At 46.4% G+C, this 25419-nt stretch overlaps 1 protein-coding gene across 3 annotated transcripts in view; it reads left to right on the top strand.

Moving 5' to 3' along the window:
• Window positions 1-204: 204 nt before the first annotated feature.
• ASAP2 (ArfGAP with SH3 domain, ankyrin repeat and PH domain 2) overlaps window positions 205-25419 on the top strand; it is a 202507-nt gene continuing 177292 nt past the window's right edge. For 2 of the 3 annotated variants that reach the window (XM_088476015.1, XM_088476013.1), the window contains exon 1: window positions 205-1228. In XM_088476015.1, coding sequence (XP_088332141.1) covers window positions 1103-1228 — 126 coding nt within the window. In that variant the 5' untranslated portion in view covers window positions 205-1102. Of the gene's footprint in view, window positions 1229-3294; window positions 3316-25419 lie in introns of those variants that run through there. The other variant, XM_088476014.1, reaches the window with a different exon arrangement.

Below are 25419 nucleotides of genomic sequence, written 5' to 3'. Positions count from 1 at the left end.
GATAAATAGAACTGGGGTAACGGAGTGGTCATACTGGGGTTGACGCTGGGTTAGAGGTGTGGTCATACTGGGAGAGAGAGGAGTGGTCATACTGGGGCTGATACTGAGAGACAGGAATGGTTACACGGGTTGATACTGGGGATAGAGGAGTGGTTACATAATACACTGGGGTTGATACTGGGGTTATAGAGGAGTGTTTATACTGGGAGAGAGGAGTGGTCATTAAACTGGGTTTTATGTTGAGAGAAAGGAGTGGTTATACTGGGGCAGTTACTGGGAGAGAGGTGTGGTTACACTGGGAGAAAGGCGTGGTTACACTGGGGCGTGGTTACACTGGGAGAGAGGCGTGGTTACACTGGGGCTGATACTGGGAGAAAGGCGTGGTTACACTGGGGCGTGGTTACACTGGGGCGTGGTTACACTGGGAGAGAGGCGTGGTTACACTTGGAGAGAGGCGTGATTACACTGGGGCTGATACTGGGAGAGAGGCGTGGTTATTTTGGGTCTGATATTTTGAGAGAGGCGTGGTTATACTGGGTGTGTTAACTGGGAGAGAGGAGTGGTTATACTGGGGTTGTTCCTGGGAGAGAGGAGTGGTTACACTGGGGCTGTTCCTGGGAGAGAGGAGTGGTTACACTGGGGTTGTTCCTGGGAGAGAGGAGTGGTTACACTGGGGTTGTTCCTGGGAGAGAGGAGTGGTTACACTGGGGTTGTTCCTGGGAGAGAGGAGTGGTGACACTGGGGTTGTTCCTGGGAGAGAGGAGTGGTTATACTGGGGCTGTTACTGAGAGAGAGGAGTGGTTACACTGGGGTTGTTCCTGGGAGAGAGGAGTGGTGACACTGGGAGGTGCACCCAACAGCCACTACCCTACTCCGGGGATCTCAGAGAGACTCATGGAGCGGCTGCTGCTGGGGAAGCAGCTCGGGCATCTCATCTGACTTCCATGTAACTAGTGTGCATGCGGCTGCAGTGTGCCATCTGCCTGTGTTGTCGGTGCAGTGTGCCCGCTGTATGCCAGCGCTCAGGTCACCTCTGCTTTGTGTACCCGGCCAGTGTCTGTGCATGTAGCTTGGCACCCCTGTGCCCCCCCTCGTCCTCATCATGCCGGATCAGATCAGTGTGTCGGAATTTATATCAGAGACCAATGAGGATTACAAGTCACCCACCACCTCTAACTTCACCACCAGGCTGAGCCAGTGCAGGACCACAGTGGCAGCCATTGAGGAGGTAAGCCACCCAGCCCCGAGACCTCTACTTCTGGGAACTCTCTGTCTGTTGGCTCACTGTTGTACAAGCCCCGAAATGACAAACAGTAGGCATGGGCACAGCTAGATGTCACCCATGACATACCACACCTACAGCTGGCAGTAATATGTGTGTGAGACACCGGTACAGTTTAGAGGTTGATTTAAAAAAAATGTCAGGTATAGATCGTATAACATTCCCAAGTTGGAAAAACTGGCATATACTATACAAAATAATAGGGTCGTGTAGGGCTTACAAAATGACATAAAAGTCACTAAAGACCTGTGGAAATAGGTGTTGCAGACAATTATTAACAAATACATTACTCTGTCCTAAATTAATTCCTGACTGGGACCATGTAGGTGTAGGTCATAACCTCACCCATACAAGGTCCTGCTAATATAGTGTATACTAGAGACTATTAAGTTCCTGTTTAAACCTGTCCTTGCCTGGAGTTTGCTAGCCACTGTGATGTAAAAGTGTCAAATGTAGAGATGAGAATAATATTCACAATGGTTCAGCACTTGTGTGCGAAATGTAATGTTTCTCATGCATAATTTGTTTTCAAGTGCATTGTGTGGAGTTCCTTGTATCATTCTGGAAGCACCTGGATTTCCTTTTTTATTTTTAAACCCCAACCACACTACAGAGCAGAATGAATTGACATTGATTTTATTCGAAAGCTGGCCATACACTGAAGAACATTAATCATGCAGATCCCACCATTCTGAAGATATGATTGATAATATAAGGCGCTGCGGAACCGTTGTGGCTTGATAAGGTGCTGCGGAACCCTTGTGGCGCCATATAAATAAAGGATAATAATAAAGGATGATGATGATGATAATAATCATTTAATACGTGATAATGACTTCAAAACGTCCGTTATCGTTTCATTTGATTATCAAACATATTCTGCCGATTCCATGCAGTGAACTGTGTATCGTGCCCATACATCGTTTCATTCTATGGAGGCATGGCTATTTCGAACCATCACACAGCGCCTTGTTACCATTTGGCCGGATCTTCTTGGAAATTGCGCAGTGTATGGCCAGCATTATTATTATTATTCGTAGAGCTCAAAGTTGGTCCAGTGGAACAGGTTGCCATGCTTTAAAGGTTTCCTGCCAGCAACAAAATTTTTTTATTTTTTTCCGGAGTGGGCTGGTTTGTGGAGGGGGTGGGCATGGGTGAGCGTCCTTTGAGTGGAGATGGGTCTTCTGCACTTGCAAAGTGCTCAACAGGGCTTCCCAGCACATGTGCCGACCCTGGCCAGGGTTGCATCACAGAACCCACCACCTGAGCTGAATGGAAAATATTTTATCACCAAAGCTTGGGTGTGGTATGGCATGTCGACGTCCTTTATGGTTATAACGGCAACATTGATCGCGTCGATAGCCATCATGTCGACATGTTGTCCCTGGTGGCCCAGCAGTGACTTAACTGCTGTTGCTGGCTGCAGTGGCTCCAGCGCAGCTTCCAGGTCCCGATGTTCATGTGGCTGTCACTTCCTGGTCAGATCTGTGATCCTCCGGTCATGTATTAGTCCCCTAATCCTAATACCTACCATAACCCTCTGCGGGATGTTATGTCACTTCACTAGATTTATATAATGTGATATTCCTCTGTAGCTTTGGTCATCTCAAAAGCTTTTACTGTTACCATGTTATCCTACTCGTCTTCTGAAATTTGCTGTTGAATATGATAAAAATATTATCATTGCATGTCTTATGTAGTTTTATTTGCACAAATAACTGGTGGACACAAACTATAAAATATGCTGCTATCACATTATGCATACTCTAAACCTGCAAATTGATTGTAAATGTACTGAGAGAAGTAGTCGGCAAACATGCTTGGTATATTTTATTGGACAAATTTTTATGGTAAAAAACAAACAAACAAAGCAGATATAAATATGGATGTACACTTTGACTTACCTGTGTTTTTGATAGTATATCTTTGATTTATAGATGTCTGTTCTAGTGAACACTGTCGCTGAGAAAAGAAATGTGTGCATTGTCAGACCACCTGGCGTACCGCTGAGGCTTAATTCACTCTTCTAGCTGGTAAAATGATGTACTGTATTGCTTGTTGCTGACGAAATACACGGTAGTGTTTCTGATTCATGTCAGTGGACTAGAAGGTTTATGCACAAATAAAGGTGGTACCATGTCAGCCTTGAGATAGATTAGAGCACAAAGAATTGTTCAAATGCAAAAATAGCAGAAGTGACTTGACCTCTATAACAATAATCATTGAAAAGCTTTCAAGGTCTCCTTGTTTGTTTGTATGAATGTACCAGCAAAACCTGTAATGATGTAAATACTAATATTGAAGCTAGCTTTTATATTGCTGTTCTTATTTTACTGGGTTCAAAAGTGCTTCACCTTCTGTTCAAGGTTTGCGTTCACTGCAGTGATCTACCGTTTAACTTATATAATTTAATAATGATTTCTGAGCATTTGTTATCAGTTGGTACATTTTGGGATAAAATCTTTCCATTTAAATAGGGGGCGATTCAGCTCCTGAACGCCACATCTCGGCCAGTATTGATAGTTTTTCCCCCGAACCGCATAGAGGTGCACAGGAAGACTAGCGATGTTGCAGGTACCATATATGGCGCAGTTGAGCATAGTCACAACACATCCTGCCAAAGTGAATTGTGCTTGATAGTAGCTAAACTTTATTTGTTTGATAGGATAGATTAATATTTATTTTTAGAATCTAGATTGGTTCATAATATACTGGATATCTGTGGTTGGGTACTGGATGCCGGCATTCGGGATCCCAGCGGTCAGAATTCTGACGCCAGCATCCTGACAGGGTTAGTATACAGACACTTGTCGGTCCGTATCCTAACCCTCCTTGTCTTTCTAAGTTTAAACTTAACTCCCACCTCCACCTCCTAGTGCCTAAACCTAGCCTCCCCTCCCTGCACCGCAAACCTAACCCAAAAAAATAAACTTGAATTCCTGTATATACTAATGGTGGGTACACACTGGGCGATATTACTGAGCGACTGCACGATTATGACATCATAATCGCGCAATCGCTCAGTAATCGTGCACTCTTATGTCGGAAACGACCAGCGATGCGCACTCCCGCTGGTCGTTTCCGACATTGTCCATCGCCTGAACATGCAGCACAATCTGACGATGTCGTCAGGTTGCTGCATGTTCGGGAATGGGGGAAGAGAGCCCGGCGCTGAACGATATTGTTAATGATATCGTTCAGCGAGTGTGCTCAATGTTATGAACGACATTGAGCACACCCTGCCGGGGACACACTAGACGATATCGCTCAGGGAGCATATCAACTAGTGTGTATGCACCATAAGTGGTGCCTGAAAGTGAAGATTCTAATAAGGAAATGATCACAACCAATCATGTGCTAGCCACCAGAGGCTATAACAGTAATCAGTCATTCTAAAACATAGAATATGTAGCAATGACCTCAGAACATCAGTGAAAACTTTGACTGTAAAGGGGGAGATTCAGTTAGGTGAAAGATATCTTGCACATAGTTTTAACATGGGTAATGTGACAGAGTATCGCATCTGTAAATAGGGCTTACCTTTGCTTGCACCTCTGGAGATATGAGTAAAAGAGAGCTCCATCCACAGGGGTTGGGTATGAAATCACGGCGGCTTAATAGCCGCTGGGTGAAATGCCGACTGTGGAAGCCGACAGAAGGAGAATCCCGACGGAGCAAGTAAATCACCTAACCCTAAAATTCCCGGGGTGGTGCCTAACCTAAAGTCCCCCCGGGGGCATCTAAACCTAACCCCCCCCTCCCCGCATCCTAAACTTAACCCTCCTGGGGGGGGGGGGTATTGGGTGGTGCCTAACCCTAACCTCCTCCCAGTGGCACCTAACCCTCCCTGGGGGGTGCCTAACCCTGCCGGACTTACCTCGTTCGGTCCGGCGTCCTTTGGTATTCAGGCGTCGGTATTAAGATAGGCGTCGGTATTTCAACGCCTATCTTAAGTCCCATGTCGGGCTTCCACTGTCGGGATATAGACCGGCGGCATTTAGTCTGCCGGTATATTGACTACATCCCCTCCAGAGGTGTGTGTGTGTGTATATAATCCTGTTTATATTTTGTATAAACATTGAGTTCTGATGTCATCAGTTCAGTTTTTATTAGTAACTATGGGGGTCATTCAGACCCACTCGCGAGCGGCAGTACGCTCGCAAGTGGGTCGATGTTCCCCACTGCGCATGCGCACGACGGAGGGAGCTCCGTCGTGCGCATGCGCGAGACCCGGCGAGCGACGGGCTTCCCATCGCTCCGGGTCTCGCACCAAAGGGGGTGTGCTGTCGATGTTGATTGATAGCACGCCCCCTTTGGTGGGCGTGCCGGGGGCGTGCCTGCCAGACGGAGGCATTCTTCCCATGGGAACGCCTACCGTCTGAAGCCGGCCCCACTGACATCATTAGTGATGTCAGTGGGAGTGATTTTGGCTCTGATAGAGCCAAAATCACTCCAGGGCTTGTGGCTAGGAAACCCGACCGCAGGGTTTCCCTCGCAAGTCCGATGGTCGCGATGGTCAAGACCATCGCGACCATCTTCTTGGACGCTCGTATATGCTGTGGGTGGAGACCCACAGCTATATAAGAGCGTCCAGGAGGACGCTCCATTTTAATGGAGGAGGGCCCTGATTCAGAGCGAGCGCTCTGGTCAGAGCGTCCGGCTCTGAATCAGGCCCTATATGTTGTCACTGGTGCTACCTGAGATTTACTCTGTCTCTTTCTAATGCTGGGTACACACTGGACGATATATGTACTATCGCGGGTAAAGTCGACGAACGATATATCATCCCAACAACTGGCCATGTGTATACCGAATACATCTGTGAATGATGTGTATTTAACAGACATATCGTGGCCTATGCAGTATATCTGAAAGACATATTGCTGGTGCGTTCTAGTCACAACGCATTGCATTAGAGGCATATTCCACAAAAAAAGACACAAACAAGACACCCGGCATTAGCAGAGTCTCACGGCACCTAGTGCGTCTGCAGCAAAGATGTATAAGGACACATCTGTCATATAGATTACCTTTTTTTTACCTTTACTATTGTACTTTTTGGACATCCTCTTTTTTTTCTTTCTATATGTGGTCTGTGCATTCCTGTGCGCTTTTCCTCTTTCTTGTATACTGTTATACATTTTATGGTTGTGGATAATGCTGTTGTTGGCTGATTTTCAGGAGTAACTGTGTTTTCATCATGAGGTGGGATTGTGTTGAGTAACTATGGGAAATAACAGAAGTGTTTGGAGACTGTAGATGTAACTTCCAGAGAGTTCCGGCATAATACACAACACTGACACCGGGGTCAGCGGTCATACCAATTGTCATTACATGCCAACCTGACGACATAGTTTTTATCTCTTCAGCTTTATCTAATGCTCCTCCTATTGTAACTCATTACAGTTATAGTTCAACCTAAAGACTCATGCTTTTATATGGTCACGGAAATGCTTGAATATAATATACAGGGCATCATCAGGCCCTTCAACATGACCCCTTCTACCAGGAAAAAAATGCTCCGCTCCTAGATTTGCCACTTAATTTATGATTACAGTCACTCTTCTCATCAACTAATTTGTCTACCGCAGGTTTCTGCAATCATAAATTAGGAGGAAAGCCCATGAGTTTTTGTACCTGCTGGAAGGGGTTATGTTGGAGGTTCTGCAAGAACTTCTCGGCAGTAAAATTGATGATACACAATCAAGGATGAAACTACCATAGATGCAGCTGCCCACAGCTGTGAAGCAGGGAGGTAGGGGGTTTATGGGTGCCTTCCTTGTCTGTCCTATGCTTCTAAATGCCATAGAGTGATACATAGGATGCTTCCTTATGTTTCTATGAGGTGCTTCCATATGTTCCATATGCAGGGGCGTTTCAAGAGAGGAGGGGACCCGTGTGTAGTCTTCGGCACGGGCCCCCTCCTCTCAGGCTGGCCGCACTGATAGACTCTGGGCACTAAAGTGTGCCCAGAGTCAATAGCGCATGCGTAAGTCATCAGGAAAATGTCTGCGGCGCCATTTTCCCTGTACTGCGCATGCGCAAAACTACGGGAAAATGGCAGCGGCACCTAATTTTCAGGTGTTTTTACAGCGCTGCCGACGTGGGACACTGGAGAGGTAAGTGTAATATGGGTGCAAGGTGTGCGGTGCGGCCCCCCCCTGAACCCAGGGGCATGTGTGCCCGCACACCCTGCCCCCATTATAAATATACCCCTGTCCATATGAGGCTTACAAATGACTAATTACGTTACTGTGCATGATAACCCTGATCATTTGCCATGACCCTAATGGGATTATCTGTAATATCATTGGGTATGGCTTCATAAGGATCTGGCAGATCTGAAAATGAGAGATGAGAGAGTGACACCATAAACCTATGTATAGCCTATATACATTCCGCTATGTTGTGCACAATTAAGCACAGAGAATGTTTGCAAGCACATTTCCTGTTAAATCGTATTATTTACCACTAGTGAGTTTCCTGGTAACCTGCTGAGAGCAGATAGTGGATGAAACTATCGGTTATTAGTATTTAGACCGTGTTTTTTTTTTTTTTTTTTTTTTAAATAATTTTTAAACATTACATTTTTATTAGATTTTTGCACAAGAGCAATAAAGGTATGGGGAAGGGAACAGAAGGAAATAATTAGGGATTAGGTGTACAGGTACACCCTAAAACAAAAGGGTACACAGCAAATATACACTGATCGACAAGACCAAATGAAGCTCAGTTTGTGCATTCAGTACAGTGACAGTTGAAAATACTCATTTAATAGTGTCCTCGCTTTTCATAACTGGCGCCCTTACAGATTAGTGAGCGTAAAAAATCAGCCTTGTGGAAGTGCTTCCCTTTTTTATTGATAGATAGATAGATATCTATAACAACTGTCAGATGTACCGCTGATTTGTACAGCACCAACATATTACATATGCAGCTCGTTACAGAGATTATTGTATCATTCACATTAGTCCCTACTCGTTGGAGTTCACAGAATTCCCTACTGCTCACACACGTACAGTAGGGTTTGTTTTTTTGTGATATGTCTTGCAAACCTTTTTTTTATTGTCTTTGTGGCTACATTTAATTTGGTGTAGCATGACATGCACTCTTCTATTGTTAATGCATGAGCCATTTATTTTTGTTCTAATACAATGGTTCATCCTGTGCAGTTGTAAAGCCCAAGGCCAGCGTCCCCGGGCACTCTGCGCTGAACAGTGTAATTCAGTATCCGCTGAACATGCTACTGATAATCAAAACACATGGTTTGTCTAATTCATGAGAGAGTACATCCCATTTGCATTTGACGCTTGCAATATGTCACATAGACCCTCTTTGAATAAACTAAATAATGTAAAATGATGATTTGATTGAATATAGACTGACATATTGTGTCCCTACTTTACATTATTAATGATATGCAACAAACAGATGTTACATTGACTTATGTCAATATCGAAGCCTATTTATTTATTTATTACCCGTTATTTATATAGAGCACACATATTCCACAGTGCATAACAGAGAATATTTGGCCATGCCACAGTGAGCTTACAATCTATGGGCCTGATTTGGAGATTTTCGCAATCCCGAAATTTACGCAGATCGAGCTATTGTTTGCCATTGTGCATGTGCGAATAACGCACTGCGCAGGTGCAGAGATTGTATTGCGATCGCGCTCACACAGGAAGTCAGCGTTTGGGGGAGGTTTGAGGCAGGTCAGACTTAACTTACAAGCTGCGTCAATGTTACTGATGTTTACACTGTTATACATTGTAGTGTTCACTCTAGGTCCTGCGTCGGACCTAGAGAAAGGGAACTTCTGCCTGAAAAGGGGGCGTGACCAAGGAAAAGGGGGCGTCTTTATGACACCTCCCCTTTTCGTCACTCTTGGGGCCGTGTCTGGGACTTAAGGAGATGCCGGGCAGGCCCCCAAGCACTGCGGTCACTGTGACCGATGCACCGCCGTTTCTCCCATCCGTGGGAGACTGCTGCCCGCCGGAGGGTACAGAACCTGCAGGCTGTTTCAGCGGGGCGCCGCGTCTTAGGGCAGGGTGCTTTCTGCCCTTTAGAAATAGGACAGGGCGCGGTACCCCTCTGAAACAAGCCTAGCGGGAATGCTACATTGTCGGACGGCTATGAGTGGGCATCCCTATGCTTGGGTTAGCTTTGGAAGACATTAGAATATTTTAGCAAGTGTGATCTGTAAGAGATTGCTTTAGCATGAATCTTGGAATCGGGCACTATATTCCTTACAACATGTACACACTATTTTATATTTTTGCCGTGAACCAATTTAGCCTACCAGTATATTTTTGGATTGTGGGATTCAGGCAGCCAGGGTACCCAGAGAAAACCCACACAATCACGGGGAGAATAGACAAACTGCACACAGTTAGGGTCGTGGTTGGAATCGAACCCAAGACCTGCTGTAAGGCAGTAATGATAACTATTACACCAACCGTGCTGCCCATCTGCTTTCTAACAGTGTACCGTAACTTAGGAATGCACATGAAGGTGGACGCTGCATTGACATTAATCTTTCTTGACACATTTCTGAAATGAGAACCCTCCCACCCAAATGTTAAAATATTATCCTCACCCAGAAGCTGCTTGCAGGATTGGAATAATAGTGTAGATTACATGCAGACATACCGCCTTCCATTCAGTACTGGGCCAGAGACCAGATAACTATTTTATACTGAAAACATTCCTTCACATCCATTTTCCACTTGTTGAGTGGAGAGGTGTGTGTGTATAAGTGTGTGCCGATTATGTTAAACGTCATAAATGTACAGCAAGTACGTAACCTTTTGCTTTCCAAATGTCCCCTTGAATATTGTTGTCCCTCCGGCATTATTCAAAAGGGCTAAGGGCCTGATTCAGTACAGATCGCAATTGAAACAGTGTACGCAGATTGTGGCATACTGCGCGTGTGTGGCGATCACCCTTCAATTACGGACGCACTGTGGAATCCATCACAGAGTGAGTGACAGGCCGTGAGCGTTTCGGAGTGGTGACTGGGGAGTGTTTGCAGAAACGCAGGCGTGCATAAGTTAGCCACTGCAATTGCCTATGCAGCCTGAGTACTCAGTGAGTACGACGAGACTTGAAAATTCTCAGACAGGTCAGAGCTGCTGTAATTGTGCGTGAGGGGCCGATGTTCACCGATGTATACGCAGGACTGCGAGGTATTACAGATGTGAAAAGGCAGTAGTAGGCGTCTCTATGCTGGCTGAGCGGTGGTAGATATTACCATATTTTTGCAAATTCATTGTGTGCGATTACGCAGCTGCGATCCGTGCTGAATCAGGCCTTAAGAGCTGGCAGAGATCAGGGCGGCTTTTTAAAGTTTCCTCTTGTTCCGATTCTGGCTGCTGCATTTAAAAGGGCAATGACAATCAATGCAAAAGCAGGATTGTTTTACATTTAATATTATTGCACTTTTAAATCCTGTCACCAGAACTGCTGACAAGTGGCTGCTTTGAAAATCCAGAGCTATATCCTCAAGTCTTGTCTTCTACTTTTTAATAGGACACCTCTTGCGCCTTCCAGTTGTGCTTAAATGGAAAAGTGCATTTCAAAGTAAAACAACGTTTCAAACACCCAGAAGGACCACATGGTATAAAGGCAGTTTCGAAGTCCCTGCAATGTTATTCTTAATTTAAGTCAGTAATAAGACTCATCTGATTTGTAGGAGAAAACCAAACATTTTATGCAGTGAAATGGGTGGAAGGTGACTGTAAGTTGGATGTGTAGGTGTTTGCACAGATTGTCTTCAGTGTATTTGTGTCTAAACCTGGGTACACACCATACTTGCATACTTCAGGGATGTTGTGAAAGCAACACCTATGAGCCCGGTGGTAAAGTGGACGTGTACTGCTACATCTGAGAGGTGTGCCATAGAAAAAACTTGCATCCAAATGTAAATGAGACACAAAACAGTAAGATTCATTTGTTGATGAAAACACACTGATATTTCTTCTTTCTCCATAGGGGACACAGGCTTTACGCTGGGTATAGGTTGGTGGAAAGGAGTCTGGGCACCACACACTCCTCCTTCCCTCTATATCCCACTCCCAGCCACAGGCGACCTCAGTTTATTGTGTTGGTGCCTGCGATGAGGTACTGTGGCATCCGTCACCTGGTGCGGAGAGTGACATTGTGTTGCGCGGTGTAGCGCCAAATAGGGTGTGTGGCATTGTGGGAAGGGGTGTGTCCTCACAGGAAGGGGCATGGCCTCACAGCTGAACCCCCGGTCCCGTTATAACTGGGATAGCAGCAGGTTACACCCTGGGAGCCTGGAGGCAGGGGGTTGTGCTCCTGTCACTGAGCGGGAGTCTGCACCTTGTGACGCTACTGATGAGGTACACTGTGGAAGCTGTACCAACAGCTTCATAGGTTTTACTTTGTTTTTGTTTGATTTTTGCTATTCAGTAAGCAGCGCTAGGCGTCCTACAGGACGCCCGCGCTGCTATTCCATCGCCACGATGGCGACGTGCCAGGGTCCTCGGCTGGATGCTCCTGTCTTGGTTCAGCAGGGTAAGGAAAGTGCTGCTCCATGTTTACAGGAAGCTGCAGGACCGTGGCTCAGGATCGTGCCGGTATTGGAGACACCAGGGGGTGCCTAACCCTAAACCCTCGTTACCGCTCCCTAAACCTAACCCCCCCCCCCCCAAAAAGAACAAAAACCTAACACTAACCCTGCTAACTAAGCTTGGTCTCAATCTAATAAGCGTTTCCCAGTTTCCAAGCATATTACTACTTTTTATCCTCAGCCGGCTACCAATTGGACTAGATGGGAATCTCCTGCCCCGGTCGATCCGCATGTTGCCCGCTTAGTTAGGAGTACTACTCTTTATCTTCCTAATTCAGCATCACTTAAGGATCCGATGGATAGGAAGTTAGAGAATTATCTCAAGTCTATTTACTCCAATGCGGGCGTGGTAGCTTGCCCAGCCCTTGCATCTGCCTGGGTTGCTAAGGCCATCAGTAGCTGGGTTGAAGCCCTGGAGGTTGGCCTTACGTCTGGTGCCCACAGGAATGATCTTTTGTCTCTTAGAGCATGTCCGGGAGGTGGCTTCTTATATTGGGTAGGCTGCCATAGCCACTGGTATATTAACGTCCAAGGTGTCTGCCTCTTCAGTGTCTGCCAGGAGGGCCCTCTGGCTTCGTTCCTGGCGGGCAGATTCTGAGTCTAAGAAGGCCCTTGAGGCTCTCCCCATTTCTGGGGATGTTGTTGAAGGCCTGCACACACAGGCTTGGCCTGTCACTATAGCCTGCATCTTAAGCATGTAATTTGAAGCATGGTGGTAGAACCGGAGTTTGAGTTTTATCTTTCATCTTTTTCCAGGTAAACTAATGCTTGGAATTTGTCTCTGGTTCTTAGGGCTCTGCAGGCTTCACCTTTTGAGCCCTTGGATACCTGGAAGACTGTATTCCTCCTGGCCATAGCTTCTGCCCGACGGGTGTTGAACTTCAGCACTTTATCCTGTCGCTTTCTGTTTCTAATCTTTCACGAGGTCAGAGCTGTCCTTCGAAAACCACTAGGATACCTTCCTAAGGTTGTTTCCAGGTTTCACATCAATCAAGAGATTGTGGTTCCGGATTCTTCTCTGGAGAAGGCCTCTCTGGATCTTGTGCGGGCCTTCTAGATTTATGTAGATAGGACAAAGGACCTGCGTAGGACAGATGCTCTTTGTCCTGTATGACTTTAGCAAATGGGGCTGGCCAGCGACTAAGCAGATGCTGGCCAGATGGATCCGTTTGCCTATTCGCCACGCTTATGCTGTGGCTGATCTTCCTGCACCGTCCGTGGTGAGGGTTCATTCAACCCGGTCGGTGGGACCTTTTGTGGCCAGTTCGACGTGGTGCTTCTGCAGAGCAACTGTGTAGGACAACCACGTGGTCTTCTGCCAATACATTCCTGAAATTCTATTCCTTTGATACCTTCGCTACACCTGATGCGGCTTTTGGGCGATGAGTTCTTAGCGCAGCCCAGGAGCTTTCCCTCCCTTAGGGGATTAGCTTTGGGACATCCCAGCATAAAGCCTGTGTCCCCTATGGAGGAAGAAGAAAAGGAGATTTGTGTTTTATATGTAAAATCCTTTTCTTCGATTCCATAGGGGACACAGGGCTCCCACCCTGACGCATCTGGCTTGTGGAGCGTGCTCTGGTTTTTGGTTCTCCTGGTCACATGTCTTGTTTGCTTGGACCTGAGTGCGTGCCGGTCTTCCTTTTTCTCCTTCTTGCTCCTTGTCTTAGGCTTGTTAACGTAACTGATGTGGCCTGTGGCTGGGGGTGGGATATAGGGCTAAGGAGGAGCCTGGGCTGTGCCTGATAAAGTTAACTGTGTGGTGCACAGACTCCTTTCCACCAACCTATACCCAGCGTAAAGCCTGTGTCCCCTATGGAATTGAAGAAAATGATTTAACAGGTAAGCACATAAATCTTTTTTTCAGAGCCTGCTCATGTATTGTGTATTACAAGGTTTTCAGATAAGTGGCCAAGAAGAACCTTATATGAAAATACATGTAGCCATAGGGATCATTTTGCCTTATAGCAAATGCAGGGGAATGGCACTGATGATCCCATTTGAATGTTTATATCTGATTTCTTTTCTTTTCAAGTCTGTAACGGCTACATAAAGAGGGTAAGGTGCAATCAGGGAGATTGTTAGACTCTTCAGGGAGTCAGGGAGTCTCCCTGACCATCACTGAGAGTTGGCAAGTATGGTACACACCTGAATGATTGATCGACCTACCGATCTATCGATTTGGTAATTGTGCTGCACAGACGAATTGTGCATACACACTTGCCTGTCTGCCTCCTGACATGCCTGGCCACGGGAGTCAGTAGTGACGCCACTGTTGAAACTTCCTGTTGCCGGTATATGGGTTCGAACACACAGGCAGATGTACCGATATTTCTGCAGGGGCAACGCGATGTGTCTGTGAACGACATCGGTTACAGACATATTAGCTGTAAACACGAGCTGATGCACTTTATCGTCTGTCGACTGTTTGAACAATGTCACATAGTGTGTACCCAGCCTATCTGCTCTTCTAGGGGTACATGTAATAGTTGCGAGTTGTTGGCGATTTAGCCAGTAGAGTTAAAGCAGCAATTCTTCCATGGGCAAAATCCACCTGGTTTTACCTTTTTATAAAAAAAAATTCTCTCTTTAAATGTAGCAGCTAAATTTCCAATATCCACGGCTGCCTGTGACTTGCATATTACATACATTGTACGCCTTAGTTTGTTTTGTTGCCTGCTAAAAGCACAGAGTAGGTGTACAAACTGATGTGGACCACCGACTCACTCCAATATCCTGTGTGGCTTGCGTCCTCATCCTGCTCTCATACACACTGCTTAATGCAGTTAGTCCCAAAGGAATTCCTGTTTTCTCTCAGTCACAGACCGTGCCAAAACAAGAGCAGCCCAGGGGCATTTGCCATTTTGGACGCCCTTGCTAAACTTCCCCTAATTTTTTATTTTTTTTTGTTTGCTTTTGTCACTGGAAATCTGTAATTTGATTTTATGATTTTCACAGAATCAGATATTGGCTGTAATTGGCTCAACACGACTGTAGTCCTCTATTACTGTATTTGGCACATCTGAGAAGTAATAATGTGATTTTCACTTACTGGATCATGGATGTATTGGTTTGAAACTTTAACTATGTCACATTGGGGGCAATTGTTTCTCTGTAGTGTACCTCCCGTCTAAAGTGACCGGGAGCTATTCCGTTGTTTTTGGTGACCAACAGCGAGGCTGCACTTACTGTGGATATCTGCTTGGACCCTCCTGAGGTGCGAGCAGAAATCCATGTAAAGTAGGGCTTTGGGGCTGGTAGCGACTGTGCTAAGTTACATGCACGCTGCAGCTAAGGTGCGTCCGTAAATTAGAACGGGAGTAGCTGATGAACACAGCTAATCCTGTGCATTAGGGTGTGAGAATGAGGCACTGGTCCTGCAAACAAGTTCATTAGCTCCAGGCCACTTTGTATAGGAGCTAATTCTCTCAAGCAATTGTATCGCTCCATTGAGGCTAATTCCAATACCCCTTTTACACCAAAATCCTGGGTCCGACCCTGGAATTTGAACACTGGTCAATCCCGGGTCGAACTCGGCTTCAGACCCCGTTTACACTGCAACTCGACCCGGGTTATTCCCGGGTTTGCCCCGTTCACACTGAACGGGTAATCCCTGCTTTTCCCTATAGATGTCATTAAAAATTTACTTTTTTAAGGGCTGACAAAGATGAGGTCACAAAAGGCAAGAAAAGAGAGGGGTGGGGACTGCTTACAGCATTGCTACAGGTTGCTGTTCTGGCTGTGGCAGGCTGTGTATCAGCCTGTGTTTGTGGCTGCTGGTCAGGCTGCTGTGGTGCAGGAGGTTAGGCAGGCAAGCGATGGCTTCATGTGCGTCTCTCTCTGCAGGGCACTGACAAATTACATCACCTGCCTGTGCCCCAGAAGCTCCAATCAGCATCTTTCAGAGCTAGCCGGGTCAAATAAGCAGGGTAGCACCCGTTCACACTGCCTCATGACCCGGGAACAACCCGTGTTCAACCCTGCTCTCAACCCGAGTAAGGGTCCCGGTTTTTCTGGGAGCCGTTCACACAGAGCATCGACCCGGGTCGACCCGGCAATAACCCGGGTTATTCGGTTGGTGTAAAAGGGGTACAAGTTGGGAGCAAAGTAAAAAAAATAAAGTAACTTCGCACCTGAAGCAAACCATGTTGTAATGCAAGGGTTGTATATACATTTATTTTTTTTGCATGCATAGTAAATATTTGCTACTTTCACAAGTAGCCTACAATTACTGGTCAGGTTAATTTTTGTATTGCAATTTAGACTTGACTTTGGACACACGCACCTCTCAAATATAATGCTGGGTACACACTGACAGATACATTGGCAGATCAATTGATCGGCCAATATATCTGCTGCCCGTCAGCCAGTGTGTACCCGCGATATGTCTGTGAACGTCATCGTTCACTGACATATCGCATTGGCTGTGCTGCACAGCCGATGGACAGATATGTCTGCAGACCTATCTGTCCATCTGCAAGTGTGCGACCGCCCGTACACACACAGCAGCAGCTGCGAGGAGGGAGGGGCGGGACACGGCCACTGGCCGCTGGGTCACGGCCGCCGGGACCCAAGGGCACAAGCAGATGATGGCTGTTCAGTGTGTATGACATCATCTGTTCAGGTGTGTACCCACCTTAAATCTCCCTGTACATTTAAAATCTCCCCCACCTGCAGTGCAGCATGGTTTTACCCAGGTGCAAAGTTGCTTGCTTTTATTGCTTGCTCCCAACTCAGAATCAGTCCCTTTCATGAACTACAGATCGGCAACATATGCTGCAGCCTACTTTACTCTATCTGGTTGTTTCTGGTCTTCAGCTACTGGAAAAGTTGTTTGTCAGGTTCATCATGGCAGTGATGTGTTGTATATACTGAATGCAAATCTTTGTCTAGGCGTGCACTCCATCTAGATCCTCATAACACTGTATATGAACGCATAAGGAAGCCACATGAGTAATCACAGATGACTTAGAAATGACAAGCAGTAAAGCATGAATGTTCACAGTGGTTTACTAATGCCTGCTGCTTGTTGTTTTGTCTTTGGCAGACTAGAACAGGGGCATGCAGCCCTGCTAACTCATTGCCCCTCATAGGCGTTCTTACCTGCTAACATTACCAACCAAAAAAGTGGAACAAATTAGGTGACACAACAGTATGGTAATAAGCCCAATTCTGGTGGTGCCATGCTTTTTTTTTTCAATACCGTGAACCAGGACTGTTCTGTTGGCCAAGTCCTGTGTTTGGTAAAACAATTAATGGGTGTAATAAACACACAGGCACAAAACCGGGATAATGTGGTCAAGTCATTATCACAGTACATAAACTATATTAACTACCTTCAAAGGGTTTAGCCACTCTCAAGATACATATTGAAAGATAACCTGTCCTATTTCTATTTATTAGTGACCAGTGCACTATTGTGAACATACAAATATAATTTGTCTTTCCCTATGCTGTCTCTGTTCAGGAAAAAAACATAAATGAACCCTATGTACCTTAAGCAAAGGCAGGGAGAGTCGGTCTGTAGTCTTTCTTAACCCCATTTACATGCACTGCCTGTTATTCATTAACTAAGAAAGTCCTATAGAGTATATGGCTCTTATAAGTCTCTTTAGGGAATTACTTTACCAATTAGGCCATTATTGATCTCTCTGTGTATACCTGAATTCCCTATGTGCTGTGTCCTTCACTCCTGCTGTGCGTGCAAATCTACATCTGCGCTAACTCTGTTCATTTAGTATATTTTTTTTACAACTATTTACAGTATGTTTATTTTTATCATCATCATCATCATCCCCAAAACCACAATACACCCTGCCTACCCCACATCATCCTATCCCCAAACCACAGCACACCCTGCCTCTCCCACATCCTTATATCCCCAAACCACAGTACACCCTGCCTCCTCCCATAGCAGCATATCCCCAAACCACAGCACACCCTGCGTCCCACCACAGCATCATATCCCCAAACCACAGTACACCCTGCCTCCTCCCACATCCTTATATCCCCAAACCACAGTACACCCTGCCTCCCCCCACAGCAGCATATCCCCAAACCACAGCACACCCTGCCTCCCACCACAGCAGCATATCCCCAAACCACAGCACACCCTGCCTCCCACCACAGCAGCATATCCCCAAACCACAGTACACCCTGCCTCCCCGCCCAGCATCATATCCCCAAGCCACAGTACACCCTGCCTCCCACCACAGCAGCATATCCCCAAACCACAGTACACCCTGCCTCCCCGCCCAGCATCATATCCCCAAACCACAGTACACCCTGCCTCCCCGCCCAGCATCATATCCCCAAACCACAGTACACCCTGCCTCCCCCCACAGCATCATATCCCTAAACCACAGTACACCCTGCCTCCCCCCACAGCATCATATCCCTAAACCACAGTACACCCTGCCTTCCCCCACATCATCATATCCCCAAACCACACCACACCCTGCCTCTCCCACATCCTTATATCCCCAAACCACAGTACACCCTGCCTCCTCCCACAGCAGCATATCCCAAAACCACAGTACATCATGCCTCCTCCCATAGCAGCATATCCCCGAACCACAGCACACCCTGCGTCCCACCACAGCATCATATCCCCAAACCACAGTACACCCTGCCTCCTCCCACATCCTTATATCCCCAAACCACAGTACACCCTGCCTCCCCCCACAGCAGCATATCCCCAAACCACAGCACACCCTGCCTCCCACCACAGCAGCATATCCCCAAACCACAGCACACCCTGCCTCCCACCACAGCAGCATATCCCCAAACCACAGTACACCCTGCCTCCCCGCCCAGCATCATATCCCAAAACCACAGTACACCCTGCCTCCCCCCCCAGCATCATATCCCCAAACCACAGTACACCCTGCCTCCCCCCACAGCATCATATCCCTAAACCACAGTACACCCTGCCTCCCCCCACAGCAGCATATCCCCAAACCACACCACACCCTGCCTCCCACCACAGCAGCATATCCCCAAACCATAATACACCCTGCCTACCTCACATCATCATCCCCAAACCACAGTACACCCTGCCTACCCCACATCATCCTATCCCCAAATCACAGAATACCTTGCCTCTCCCACATCCTTATATCCCCAAACCACAGTATACCCTGCCTCTCTCGCATCCTTATATCCCCAAACCACAGTACACCCTGCCTCCCACCACAGCAGCATATCCCCAAACCACAGTACACCCTGCCTTCCACCACAGCAGCATATCCCCAAACCACAGCACACCCTGCCTCTCCCACAGCAACATATCCTTAAACCACAGCACACCCTGCCTCTCCCACAGCAACATATCCTTAAACCACAGCACACCCTGCCTCTCCCACAGCAACATATCCTTAAACCACAGTACACCCTGCCTCCTCCCACATCATCATATCCCCAAACCACAGCACACCCTGCCTTCCCCCACATCATCACATCCCCAAACCACAGCACACCCTGCCTCCTCCCACATCATCACATCCCCAAACCACAGCACACCCTGCCTTCCCCACATCATCATATCCCCAAACCACAGTACACCCTGCCTTCCCCACATCATCATATCCCCAAACCACAGTACACCCTGCCTTCCCCCACATCTTCACATTCCCCCCATCACATCCCCAAACCACAGTAAACCCGGCTTACACCTACCTGATCACATCCCCAAACCACAGTACACCCTGCCTCCCCCCCACAGCAGCATATCCCCAAACCACAGTACACCCTGCCTCCCACCACAGCAGGATATCCCCAAACCACAGTACACCCAGCTTCCCCGCACATCATCATAACCCTAAACCACAGTACACCCTGCTTCCTCCAACCTCATCACATACCTCAAACACAGTACATCCGGCTCCCCCCTACCTCGCCGCATTCCCAAACCACAGTACTCCTGGCTTCACCCACATCATTATATCCCTACACCACAGTACACCCACGTTCCCCCACATCACTATATCCCTACACCACAGTACACCCACGTTCCCCCACATCACTATATCCCTACACCACAGTACACCCACGTTCCCCCACATCACTATATCCCTACACCACAGTACACCCACGTTCCCCCACATCACTATATCCCTACACCACAGTACACCCACGTTCCCCCACATCATCATATCCCTAAACCACAGTAGATCCTGCTTCCCTCTACCTCATCACATCCCCAAACCTCAGTACCCCTGATTCCCCCAACATAATCATATCCCCAAACCTCAGTACCCCTGCCTCCCCCCACATAATCACATCCCCAAAGCACAAATTGTTTTTCTTCATCTTTGCAGTATGTTTTCAATGATATGAATTTGGTGGCTCCAAATGAAAACCACATCTTTACAGTACAATATTGGTACACAGCTTGCTATGCATGAGACTAAATAATTGTAGTTAAATACTTTTTTTGGATTTCATTTGATCATGGGAAAGGGTTAAACCATCCTAATCCTTTTCCTCTGTGGTGGAAGTCATTTGTCATTGTGTGTTTGCTTTCTTATCTAATAATTGTATAGAATGAACTTGACAGAGTAAGATAACATCCCTAGATTGTGCCTCAAGTGAGTTCGCTCACATGCTCGTAACGTTCTGTGTGGTTGTGTGCATGTTGGTGTGTGTATATACAGTATATTAGATGACTAAACATATGTAATCGTATGCATATTGTAACTGTACTGGTCTAACTTTATCAATGAGTAATCCCCATATAACTGAGAGGTGGCTGTTTAAAACTGTACGAGTGAAGGGAAATTGAAAATGCTAAGATCCTGGCTGTGATCCAATAACTGCTTAATTCCCAAGTGTCTAATAGACTTTCCTACATTACCGTCTATCAGGACTGTAGGAAGGTATATTCCGCTTACTGTGCGCACTGGTTACAGAGAGTTTTCAGGGAGAGTGTTTGGGGGCTGACTAAAGCTTCAGAACAGAAAGGCCACTCTCTCTTATCGATGGCGCTTTAGGGTTAGTTCTAGCACCCCACCTGTCAAAAGCTGTGCAGTTCTTCTTACCACCCTGGGGTGTCCGTCTCTGCTATGGTTCTTCTAGCACACTGAGCTGATGCAAAAAACTGCTGAGGTACAGATCAGAATGTGCTAGAATAACCAGAGCAGAGAGCTCTGCACGGGTTGTGACCGGTGCAGGGTGCTAGAATGAACAGTACACTTTGTAACAAAGCACAAAGAAGTTTCACGTTTAGATATGTGTTACTGTTTTGTCTGCAGTATGTGTTGAAAGCCATTGAACATTTAGCTGATCAGTTCACTAGCGACCATGGACATTGATGATAAACATTTGTCACAAGTACACCTTTCAATAGATAAAAGGCTGTGTATTACTGGGCTGAACAATAGGCATGCATTAAGTGAAATCATTATATGTATCTACTGTATATGGGGGTAAATTCAGTTCTCTGCAAAATCCTTTTGCGCACATTGCCTCTTATTACAGTAAGTAATTTTTGCTAATTTTTCTCCTCTGAGGTGCGAGGAAAAATAAGCAAAGATAAATCTCCGTGCAGTGCCTTCATGACTATGGGCCTGATTCAGGGCCCTCCTCCATGAAAATGGAGCGTCCTCCTGCATGCTCGTATAGCTGTGGGTCACCACCCACAGCATATACGAGTGTCCAAAAAGATGGTCGCGATGGTCTTGACCATCGCGACCATCGGACTTGCGACGGAGACCCAGCGGTAGGGTCTCCCTGCCACAAGCCCTGGAGTGATTTTGGCTCTATCAGAGCCAAAATCACTCCCACTGACATCACTAGTGATGTCAGTGGGGCCGGCTTCAGATGGTAGGCGTTCCCATGGGAACGCCTCCGTCTGGCAGGCACGCCCACCAAAGGGGGCGTGCTGTCAATCAACATCAACAGCACCCCCCTTTGGTACGAGACCCGGAGCTATGGGAAGCCCGTCGCTCCCCGGGTCTCGCGCATGCGCACGACTGAGCTCCCTCCGTCGTGCGCATGCGCAGTGGGGAACATCGACCCACTTGCGAGCGTACTGCCGCTCGCGAGTGGGTCTGAATGACCCCCTATGTCAGAGGCACAATGTGGAGAATTGAATTGCCCACTGTATATACACCATACTCTGTCACCTTCTGTATCAATTTGTCATGTTATGATGGAGGTGTTGGTCTAACGTAATGGGTATGTAATACTGGCTGTCGGGATGCCTCCTGTCAGAATACCGACAGCGGCATCCCGATGGTTGGTATCCAGACAGGGGTCGGGTAAGTATACTTACTCTCCCCCACCCTTCTTGCAGCCTAACCTTAACCCTCCCCACCCTGCACCTTATCCCGCCCCATTAGTGCCTAAAGCTACCCCCCCCACCTCCCCCATCGTGCCTAAACCTAACCCTCCCTCCTAGGGGTGCCTAAACCTAACCCTCCCTCCTAGGGGTGCCTAAACCTAACCTCCCCCCCAAAAAAAACCTAGCCCTCCACCCCCATGGCTAACGCTAATGGCGCCTCGGACTTACCTCGTTCGGGCTGGTGTCCTTCGGGGTTCTGGCAGCGGGATTAAAATAGGTGTCGGTGTTTTGATCTCACTGACTGTATTGAGAACGATGGGATCGTGGCCACAGGTCTCATAACTACATCCCGGTCTAACTACAGGGGTTATAGCCTGTGATGTTACAGAGGCTCAACTAAGTGCACTCTACTTTCTGTCCAGTGTCTGATCCCATTAGGAAACTGCCCTCAGTATGGGAGAGGTGATTGGGGTGTCTATAATAGGGTGAGGTGATGGTTTTTATAGCCGCTATATTAAAAAGTAATGTCAAGGGAACACTGAATACTGTATTTAACCTTTTATTAATCATAACTGAAATCTAATTTTGGACTTACTAATTTATAATAATTTATGTAAGACGTGACCATGAATAAAGGGACAGTAATTCATTCTGAAGATTACATGAAAGATGATCAATTGTATTTGTTTGAATTAGTTTCAGCATCCTGGTGCTGGTAAGACTGCTTGAACTACTTTATATTGTCTCGTTTACATGGAGCGAAGAGTGGGTATATATCTCCGGCGCTTGAAACAACTGTTACATTAATAGTTTATCCATAATATATGAACCCTAGTACGATTATGGAGTCCGTTGGTAACTAAATTAAACAATTTTAAAAAAATAAGAATCCATTCCCTACTCATTAGCAGGGTTGGAATTGTTTTTTTCTTTAAACCATGACCTGTTTCTCTGAGTATTGGTTCTTTAATGTGTTGGAGTTGTTTACCCTTTAAGAGTTAAGGCGCGTATCCACTTGCAGATATAAATGAACGATAACGTTATCGTTCAATCGCTCATTAATCGTGCATAAATTGGGCAGTTTAATGTCGGAAACGCTATGCACGCTCCCGCTGGTCGTTTCCGACAGTTATCGCCCGAACATGCCGGTCAATCTGCCGATAACGACAGATTGGCCATGTTCAGGGATGAGAGAGGGTGTCTGCACTGAACTACATATCGTTCAGTGTAGGCTCTACAGGGGATGAGGAACGACTGTACGATTATGATGTTGCAATCGTACTGTCGTTCCACTATCTGCAAGTGGACATGCGGCATTAGAATTTTAGTTGTGATTTTCTCATGTCTTATAGCAGAGGTTCCCAAACGCGGTCCTCAAGGCTCCCCAACAGTTCAGGTTTTAGAGATATCCATGGTTGAGCACAAGTGGTTAAATTTAAACTGACTGAGGTACTAAGTAAGTCACCTGTGGTCAACCATGGATATCTCTAAAATCTGAACTGTTGGGAAGCCCTGAGGACCGCGTTTGGGAGCCTCTGCTATAGGATTGTTAGGGAGGAGTTTGTGGAGTCAGCTGATGCTAGGCAGATTTAGTACCTTTTTCTGATCTGGTTCACTCTCTCACCCTCCCTATTTCTCTGTTGCGTGTGTGAATTTACTGTATTGGTTCAGCTTACTAACATGAAGACCACAGGCAACAACAATGTTCAATAATACCAGGGTGATTCCATTATAATAATTTTTTTTTAAGAAGTCATGGTGCTGTGCCTCTAGTCACAGCATAATGAAAAAAAGAGTGTTTAAAAAAAACAAAAAAAACAGGTTTAAACCAGCCAACCCTGCTCACTAATTGTGAGATATAAAATAATAGAGATCGAGTGATATCAAGCAAATATTTTATTTTGAATATATTTATCTTTACACATCATAACATTAACTGGGGTGTTCAATCGTTCACTCTCAGGATATTACATAGTGTCATAGAGTTTAAAATGTAACGCATGCAGCATATTAAGGGGGGTATTTATCAAAGTATGGAGAGAGGTAAAGTGGAGAAAGAACGCAATAACCAATGCGCTTCTAACTCTCATTTTACAGGCTGTGTTTAAAAAAAATTACGGGAGCTGATTGGTTAGTGCTTTATCTATCTCCACTCTTTGATAAATACCCCCCAAAGAGAGTTATCCTTTTCCTTTAACATTTGTATACTATATAAATGGAGTAACTAATAAATAATTGATAAAAAATAAATAAATATTCAGTGTATGTATTTGTTTAATGTGTGTATGTGACCTACACATATATACATACCCATCAACCATAACATTAAAACCTTTTGCCTAAAATGTGTAGGTCCCGTTCATGCCGCCAAACCAGCGCTCATCCGTCGAAGCATGGACTCCACAAGAACTCTGATGGCGTCCTGTGGTATCTGACACCATGATACCACAGGGCACCTTTTAGACATGTAAGTTGCAAGGTGGGGCCTCCATGGGTCGGTCTTGTTTTTCCAACACATGCCACAGATCCTTTGTCAAATTGAGATCTAGGGAATTTCATGTCAACACCTCTCCATGTCATGTTCCTCAACCAATTCCTGGCAGGGCACATTTGCCAATAGCGAATCCTGATGCCATCTCTTCCTCAGGTAAACAATGCTCTCGCACCCTGCTGTCCACATGATGTAAAAGAAAACGTGAATCATCAGACCAGGCCACCTTCTTCCATTGCTCCATGGTCCAGCTCTGACACTCACATGCCCATTGTAGGTGCTTTCAGCAGTGGACAGGTGTCAGCATGGGTACTCGGACCAGTCTGCGGCTATGCAGCCTCATGCACAGCAAACTGCAATGCACTGTGTGTACTGACACCTTTCTATCAGAGACCGGAATTAACTTTTTCAGCAATTTGTGTTATAGTAGTTCTTCCGTGGGATAGCACCAGATGAGCTAGCCTTTGCTCCCCAGGCGCATGCATTCGGCAGCATGGCCCCCGCTGACGATAATGCCCCTCGGACCAGCATGCAGGTACGAGGGGCAATGGCGCTGACGACGCTGGTACACACTGGCCCATGTGGACGATATCTCGTCCGATCCACCAGATCGGACGACATTTAGTTTAGTGTGTACCTGGCATACAGTAACGCCGCTCCTTGTCTTCTTCATAGGGTTTGATAAATTCCTCCATTAATTAGTGGGAGGAGCAGGGTCCCCCAACAGAACTGACTACTGATGTGAGACTCCCATAGCAAGTAACATTGTG

The sequence above is a fragment of the Taudactylus pleione genome, unplaced genomic scaffold (genome assembly GCF_031769625.1).
Source record: "Taudactylus pleione unplaced genomic scaffold, aTauple2 ptg000180l, whole genome shotgun sequence".
In the NCBI taxonomy this organism is placed as follows: Eukaryota; Metazoa; Chordata; class Amphibia; order Anura; family Myobatrachidae; genus Taudactylus; species Taudactylus pleione.
This window is presented reverse-complemented; position numbering and strand designations above follow the sequence as displayed.